At 36.7% G+C, this 8,608-nt stretch overlaps 1 protein-coding gene across 3 annotated transcripts; it reads right to left on the reverse strand.

Moving 5' to 3' along the window:
- Positions 1 to 624: 624 nt before the first annotated feature.
- Positions 625 to 8,350, reverse strand: LOC132189655 (uncharacterized). 3 transcript variants are annotated; one of them, XM_059604406.1, is made up of 8 exons: positions 8,050 to 8,350; positions 4,841 to 4,931; positions 4,429 to 4,548; positions 4,277 to 4,355; positions 3,878 to 3,964; positions 2,048 to 2,110; positions 1,573 to 1,656; positions 625 to 947 (listed from the first exon to the last, which is right to left on the reverse strand). In XM_059604406.1, exons 2-7 carry the CDS (start codon positions 4,894 to 4,896, stop codon positions 1,579 to 1,581), a joined length of 483 nt encoding a protein of 160 aa, XP_059460389.1. In that variant the 5' UTR covers positions 4,897 to 4,931; positions 8,050 to 8,350; the 3' UTR covers positions 625 to 947; positions 1,573 to 1,578. The 3 variants fall into 3 exon arrangements, with proteins under 3 accessions (XP_059460389.1, XP_059460390.1, XP_059460387.1); XM_059604407.1 differs by having other exon boundaries at positions 941 to 1,027; XM_059604404.1 differs by lacking the exon at positions 625 to 947 and adding an exon at positions 1,067 to 1,386 and having other exon boundaries at positions 8,050 to 8,349.
- Positions 8,351 to 8,608: the final 258 nt, after the last annotated feature.

An 8,608-nucleotide genomic window follows, 5' to 3' on the forward strand; every position in this document is an offset into this window, starting at 1 on the left:
TTAGAGTTTCATACTAATTTTCTATTAATATTTTGATCATCTGAATTCAAGTGTCCTTGCTATTTTTTTTTTCTTTTATACTTTTCATTAAGTAGATGTTTGGTACATTTCAAAAAAAAAAATAATAATAATAATACATGTTCAGTAATTTACTGGTGTATAACCTTTAGTATGTATTTTCACACATCTATTTTAATTTCTAATAAAAAGTAAGATGAGATGCGTTTAAGTTTTGAAATTAAATTATAATGAAAAATCTTGCGCATAGCTCGGGTTACATGCTAGTTTTGTTAATAGTTGTGTTAATCTCTTTATTAATAAATAATAGTGTCATTTCAAAGAGGAAATGATTGGCAGTGAACTTTTCTCAGTGAGATGGTGTTGTTTTCTCTACCGCAACAAGATTAAGAGTGCTTTGGTTCAATGCCCATTTGGTGATTTTGGGTCTTAATTATCAAGTTGCACTATTTGATGATAATGGCAGGATCCTGCCATGTAACGATCTGCTGGGTAATCAGCCACAATTCCTTGTATCTTTTTTTTACAGAAGTCTATTGAAATCTTAATATTACGGACTATGGGAGATTAGGGATCTTGGTTTTCCATTTGCACAAAGCGATGCACTGTAAAAGAACCAAATATTTCATATTAGAAGGTAAGAGACTAACACCAGCGTCTAAGACCAGAAAACAATCTGGTTCTTAGGATGCTAAAGTTGCTTCATCATTTTCTGACAATTCGTATATGTACACAAGACAAACCACATCTCATCCAACAAATCAACTATAGGTTTGAACATGTTGATGTGTTTTCATCACAAGTGGACCACGTCCTATTCCGAAACAAACTTCAAAACTGAAATGGGTTTGACCCGACGCCCTGCTTCGAGGACTCGCCATGGAATGGGACGTGACGGCATATCCCCACAACTCAGAAAATCCTATAACCTAATTTCCGCGAAAAAAAGCTTGTGAGATGATATCATAAAAAAACAAGATTCTCTTCTCCTGTCTTCAAGCCTCCGCGTCTTAAAAATGTTAAAAAAGAAAACAAAAGTGAGGGAAAAGAAGTAAATATTATATTTTTCATGAGATAATTTATAATATAACTGTCCTTACATCATCCACCGTTTATATATGCAGGATCAAAGTTTACACATAAATGAAATTTCTGTTACTATCTCAAATTTAATTGACAAAATGTGCAAAAGATACTTTATTTAAAGAGATGATTTTTCGAATGCAAGCAACTTCTCATCCTAAAACTGTGTCCCAATCTCTGACTCGTTAATTTGAATTGCCAAATTTACTCTCAAAAAAAGCCCCATCGATGAAATTCCTAGCTGCCGTCCATGGGGTTTGTACTTCTCAGCCGCAGGAAAATACTCTAACAATTATATTTCATAAGACAAAAAATAGATAGATATCATATACCAGACAAAAAGACATGATCCAAAATAAATTGATTTCAAAGATTTGAAAGTTAAACCCATCAGTAAAAAATCTACTACAGACATTATACAGAAGAATCTATGGTATGTTGATCAAGTTTCTAAATTAAACTTTTTCCAACCTGATTTTATTTTGCCTGTGATGCCTGTATACCGTGGCGCTTGAAGAATTCTCTAAATCCATAGGCACTCTGGTCATAAGTGAACTGGAAATTGGCAGATAGAAGAACGAATCATACAATCTTGAAAAAAAAAAAAAAAAAAAAAAAAAACCATATATTTGTACAAAATCTCATATTGATTTATTTATGAAGTTCCACTTGTCTTGCTGCTTAATTACACATATTCAAAATTTACATAAGCATACATTTTATTTGATCAACCTTTTAGTGAGAAAACTCAATAAAATATTTCAGAAATGAAAACCTTCCAATTGCAATTTTCTATGAAAAAAAAAAAAAAAAAGTGGCTCCTAACTCTACCTGGAGAATATACTATTACTACCCATAGAAAAGGTGTTATTTCAGTTTTAATAATGTCAAAAGCAAACTTTTATGCCAACATGATAACCAGAAAATAAGAAGCTCCAAAACTTACAGGTAGAACCTTCACAGCGTATTTTGTAACATTTGGATCAGCAACCCTTCCCTGGTTAGAAGCCTGCACCAGACAGATGAATAATACAAAGTTTCTGCAGGCTATTAAGAAACAAAACCAAATAATTTGACTGGAAAGCTTAGCCCAGTCATCTTCAATCAGCCAAATACTATACTCCAGAATCAAATTCAAGAACAAATATGCAAAATTCAATAAAGAATCAGGCATATGCACACAAATTAAAGGAAAGCCCAGATGGCTAATAACAAAGAGCAAAGGTTTAATACTACGAAAAAACAAAAACCAAAACCTATAACCAGAATGGCCTCAATGAAAGAGTCATTGTTTTGAACCTATCTTTGAAACTAACCCATGAAGTCCTTGTCCCACATAAACTCATCAGAGCTCAGAAGGTCCTCTTCACCACCCCAATACTTTCTAAGCTTCAACGTGGTCGGTGGGCCACAATACTCACCCGAAGCCACTCCAATGGACCATTTGAGGGGCTTGTTCTTGGGCAGGATGACTTTGTGGTCTGTCTTGGGTTCGGCACAGGTGTGGTTGGAGGGTCCTAATAGATGGGTGTGGCTGCAGAGGTCACTGAGATATAGCTCAGAACCATCATTGCTCGTGACGATGATAACTTCGTTCCAGGCAAGAGGCTCTATGAATGTGGCATTTCACGGTGAGAGACGGAGACGAAGGAAACAGGAACATAGAGAGATGAGAGAGAAACAATTAAACAAAATCAAAAGAGAAGCTACAGTTCTTCTTTAGAGATAGGCAAGAACTGTAGCAAAATCTTGATTTGAAGAACTTCCAAGACAATCCGCGGGAGTGGAGTTTTGGGCCTTTATTAGCTAAACTTTAAAGAACTTGGGTTTTAAAGCATCTGTGGGAGATGTTCTTAGGAAAGGTCAGGGGTGTGAGCTATCTCTCGTCATCATTGGGCAGCGTAGTCATGCCTTAGATAACTGGCAGCAGCTTTCCTTAGATTTTTCTTAAATTTAGGAAACCAAACTACTTTTTGATTCCCTATTCAAATAAACTACTTTCTTCTTTCCTTACTCAAGCTAAGTTTTAATGCTTTCAATAATAAACAATGACCCAGCATCAAAAATCCAAATTTTAATGGGCTAAAAGTCCAAAATTTCCAAAAAGGCCAATTAAATCCATTTTTAGGCCCATTTGGACTCATTCACAAATCCAATCCTAAATGGGCCAAAAATCCATTTACTAAGCTCATTGATAGATCCTCACATGATTATAGGCCTTGGCCCAAAGATTTGGCCCCTAACTAATTTCCAAATTTGGTAAGCTCAATTATCAAGAGTTTAATCCAACTTCGCCTTAACTAGTCCCCTTTTCTCTAAGCGTAAATTGAGGTATTACAGTCTGCATCAGAAAAATCACATGCAATCTGTCACTACTGCCTAAACATGATTTATGTAACATAATACCAATAAAATGAAATCAAAAGAATAATAAAATCCTATTACTTCCTTTTCACAGGAGGATAATCTGAAAGAGATAGAGCCACTCCCACCCCTCCCGGACGCATGAAAATTAAAAAAAAAAACCCCAAAATGTGAGTAGCCTTTTCTATGACCTAACAGGCAATATCTTCAATGGAATAAAAAAAATGGCAATCCATATTGAAGTAGGTGCTGGCTTGTATCATGTGGTAGATATTTGCATTGTCTATACATTGAAAACAAAAATTGATCTACTTCCACTGGTTAATTATAATGATGAGGGCACTAGTTTAATGTGGTGACAACAATACCAGAAGGAACAAATATAGGAGAAAAAAAAAAGAGATATTCTAACCTGTTCTGGACTATGAAAAATTTCGATAAATGGATATTCCTTCCTCTGCCGTGTTATGCAGAACCCAGGATATTTTGGACACTCGACCTGGAAACACGAGCACAAGAACCAAAACCAATGGAACCAAATGTTATTAAAGCAAAGGGAAGCTAACAATCATAAGAATATTAAATTTTTTTTCTTTCCAAAAAGCCCAAAAGGAAGTGTTATAGATATTGAAATCAACCATACATTAAACATGTGGCCTTTAATGCATGAGTCAGATGCCAATAGGATTGCTATTTGGCAGCAGCAGAGTTTAACATTTCATCTATCCAGAATACGTGATGCGACTATACAGTTAAGATGAAATTTTATAATAGCAAAATTATGATAGAGCATCATTCACATGTAACTTACACGCATAAATTTAACATGTGGATAAAACTCAGCAGAAGCTTCCTCCAGTACTCTGTCAAGGTGTTTTGTGTAATTACCCCTGCATCATCCCTAGTAAGTGGTTAAGGCATAGAGTGAAATGATGAAGAGATACCAAAAGCACTCCAACTGACCTGATCGTAAAGGCAACAACTACAGGATGACCTTCATGAAGCAGCTGAACGAACTCACGTTCTGATGTAAAATGAATAACCCGTGATGGTCCGAGATCCTTTGGATAACCAGTATAAAACCTTAAATGTTCACAAAGTATCAAGTTAGATAAGGAGAAAGAGGGTGTGCTTTCATGACACACTACACAAAGATGAGTGCTGTAAGAAAATGTGTGAGGAAAGCCCATATGACAGTATTAGGGGCACCTCACCACAACAATCCAGCTCTCATATACATTTAGCACTTATTTCACTTCAGTAATCCTAAAAAGTTCATATAAAACAAAAGGTCATTTAAAATTTATGATGCTCATACTTTCCACAATAACAACAGAGATATATGATTATATAATTAGAAATGTGATACACATACTTGGATGTTGCACAGAGATGGTTGATCATTCGATCAAAAAATGAAGGATCTCCCATTTCATATATCGATGCGCCCTACGCCCTTCAATATCCTGCAATTTAAAGTCATTGTATATGTGAGTAAGTGCCACAACTGGTCCATAGGAATTGCTAACACACTAAAAACACAAGCCATGCTCCCATACTAGTAGTGCGTTAAGATCATGAAATCTAATTCTTAAATACCAATCCCAGAACAGTAATAGATGCATACACAAATTTAACTTGCGCTCAACATTGCCAATCCAATAGAGAAAATAAGCTTTCAAGACACATATAATATTCTGCATTAAAGATTAGAGTCCTTCTGATGTAGGACAAAGGCTGTGATACAAAATTTAACACAGGACTTTCTAAAAAGCAATTTATTTTAGGGTTTTAGAATAGTATAGGAATCCCAAGGGGTTGGCCCATGTGGTGGAGGCCTTGGTCTTGAGGTATCATCCCCTTCAAGGTCCAAGGTTCAACACCTCATTGGGTGCAAACAATCCTTTGGGGCCACACTCCCTGGTGAAAAGCTAGCGATTTAACCAGTTCCGTGTAGAGAAACTTCTAAGGGTGCGGTACACGGGACCGGGGTTTACTCTGCAGAGGTAGGTCCGAAGGGCCCTACCTTGGAGAGATTCCCCGATATCAAAAAAAAGAATAGTATAGGTACGTAAAGCTAACTTTTTAGGGTCTCTAGTAAGTAAAGAAAGTAATTTGGTTTGGAAGCAAACCAAGGAAGAAAAACGCAAGTCTCTGGTTTGCAGCTAAGGCCCGCCAAAAATAACATGAGAACAGCGCTTTGATACTTTAGAGATGTTAAGAAGTTATTTGATGGATGGGTTTTTTTGGGCTTCTAAAATAGAAAATAGGACCTAATAGATCAAAACAACCGTCCACTCTAGAAATCTAAGAATAACATACATATCCTGACCCTAAAACTGAATAAAAAAAGAATCAAACAAATCCAGCTTCTTGCCACTTACATCACCTTCATAGACAAAATAATGGACCGTTCAAACCATTTGACTGGCTGAATTTCTAGAGCACTCTTCCAAATAATTATAATGATTAGTTTTTTTTTTCTTTTACAAGTAATTGAATTTCTTTAAAAGCGGAAAGGGATGCAACCCAAGTAGGAAGCATACAAGAAAAACACCTAATCCAATGGTAAAGGGTTTTGAAAGAAAAGGTCTTTAATTCCGCCACTGTCCTCTCATAAGCTTCAAAACTCCGATTATTACATTCTCTCCAAATACACCATACTAAGTAAGACGGGAATCATCTTTCACATTGCTATACTATGATGTCTACTAAACTGCCCTCTCCAACAAGCAAAGAGATCCCCATTTGTTTAGGCATGAGCCACTCAATCTCAAAAAAAAAAAAAAAAAAAAGGTATTCCTTAAGGCATTAGCCATCTTGCAATAGAGAAAAAGAAGGCAAATGGTTTCCCACTATTCTTACACATGAAACACCAATCTTTTTTTTTTTGATAAGTAAATTGAATATATCAAAAAAAGAGCAATGCGCCTCTAAGTACACAATAGAGGATACATAGGTAGCCCAAATAAACCCAATAAACAGACCCCAAAGAAACCCAACCCAACTATAACCACAACCAAACGAAAAACCAAAGCAAGAACCCAAAAAACCCAAACACTGAAGCCCACAAACCCACCACCAGCCCTAAAAAGATACCATAACCCTAATGCACCTCAGGAGGAAAGGAGAATGCATTTTTGGTCCCAACACAACCCCGACGGCGATAGTACCGCTTCGGAGAAAGTCTCTCACATGAAACACCAATCTACCACTATGATATGCCGCTTCCTTAAATTATTCCTAGTGAGAATCTTTTCTAAAGTGGCCGTCCAAGCAAAGAGATCCTCCTCTCAGATCTGGTTTTCTGCTCTTGCTCTCTTTGCTTTCTGCATCTTAATTCCTAAGGACCCAATAACCGCATCAAAACGCCACCCTCCCCACATGCTACCAAATTCCACAACATTCTCCACGGAGCCTCCCTCTTCGTACATTCCACAACCACTTTCTCAAAAGAGCTTAGTTAAACAATAGCATATTTCTAACCCCCAAGCCACCTGAGGATATTGGAGTACAAATATTTGACTAACTTACTAGATGGAATTTAAATTTATCATCAATTCCGCCCCACAACAAATCCCACTGAAGTTTCAAAATACGATTAGCAACACCAACAGGGATGTGGAACAAGGACAAATAATTAGTAGGCATGTGGCAAAGAGTGCTTTTAATCAAAGTGATCGATCCTATCACCCTTAAACAAATAGTCACTTCCAACCAACCAAGTGATGGTTCTTATTTCAACTTTATCCAAAAAGAACCAAAATATTTTTACTTTCTTAACTAGAAGGGAGTTTTTCTTTTTTAAAGTCAACGATCATTCTAATATCAATTTCAAATAGACATCCCAGTAAGACTTTTACCATAAGAGCAGAATCCCCAACTTTCATGGCATAATATAAAAGAACCCACTTAACTCATCAGCAAAAAGAAACATAACTGCCCAAGAAGATAAGATGGTAACATGATCCCATTGCTTTCAACTTATTTCTCCATTCCCCAATTTCCGCACAATTTAGTTTGACACTTTATTGAACAAGTTCACATCAGACCACTGTGGCAAAGTAAATGCACTCTATATATACACACATTGAAAGAAACTTTTACCCGAAACTTTCTATCAAACACGTGCAATGCTTCTTGCAAAAAAATTTCAAACGGAAACAAACTACACAAGGAGTGGTCCTAAGAATTGTACGTATGACATTGTGCCTAGATATATGTTTTCAAAACATTTTTCCCCATTATCTAAAACTCCAAATAACACAAACAAACAAATAAAGAAAAAAGATTTCAGGGAAATGATTTCTCATGAGCACCCAAACAAATAATTTTGGCGCGCTCAAATTATAGAATGATTGGTTGGTGAGACAATGAAGGAAATGGAAAGATAGGTGTTAGAAACCCTGAAATTAGTATTACTATTATTAAGCTAATACATCCTTTTTCTATTAGGTCATACCTTTTTTTTTTCTCTGATTTCCGTTAATAAGAACTACATTTCTTACAATCTGGTATCAGAGCAGTTCTTGTTTGGGGTGTATTTCTATAAGGTAGAGTGAGTCATCGTTGCGAGTGGGTTACCTGTGCCGAGGATGTGCAAAAGCGAGGCTTTCTCTCCAACGTGAATTTGGTAACGGCGCTCCTCCGTGGTCTGGCGCGATGAATGGCGGTTGATGAAGGTGAACCCTAGCTGTTTTGCGAGTATTGAGCGGTGGGTTGCAGGGTGTCAATGGGCTGAGTGCGAGGACAGCAGCCGGTGGCTGACAGCGTTCTCTCCGATTGCGGCGAAGGCTGGGAACGGTGGTGGCCAGCAGTGCGGAGGGAGTCAGCTATAGTGGAACAGAGCGATTGAGTTTATTTGAGAAAGAAGGGTCCTGTTTGGTTGCACCATTTGGTGGGAAGTCCTTATTCCAGTACAGGATAGCCTTATTTCTACGCAATGGTTTATAGTAAATTCATAAAAACTCATCCAATAAAGTGACGAAAATAACTTTTATAAGGTCTAGGTACAAACTAAGACCTTCGTGTCTTCTAATAAAAGGTTGACATCTCAAATTAAAACAAAAAAAAAAAAAAAAAAATCAAATAAGAACAAAACACCGAATCATATCAAATCTAGCTCTCGTCTTCTTAAAAAACT

This window comes from Corylus avellana, chromosome ca8 (genome assembly GCF_901000735.1).
Source record: "Corylus avellana chromosome ca8, CavTom2PMs-1.0".
In the NCBI taxonomy this organism is placed as follows: Eukaryota; Viridiplantae; Streptophyta; class Magnoliopsida; order Fagales; family Betulaceae; genus Corylus; species Corylus avellana.

Excerpts from the sequence above, each read along its gene's own strand:
- LOC132189655 (XM_059604406.1), bottom strand. The coding sequence starts at position 4,896 with ATGGGAGATCCTTCATTTTTTGATCGAATGATCAACCATCTCTGTGCA. Across the intron at positions 4,549-4,840 it reads CATCTCTGTGCAACATCCAA|GTTTTATACTGGTTATCCAA; the intron begins GTATGTGTATCA and ends TGAACATTTAAG. Across the intron at positions 2,111-3,877 it reads TTTTTCATAGTCCAGAACAG|GCTTCTAACCAGGGAAGGGT; the intron begins GTTAGAATATCT and ends TGTCTGGTGCAG.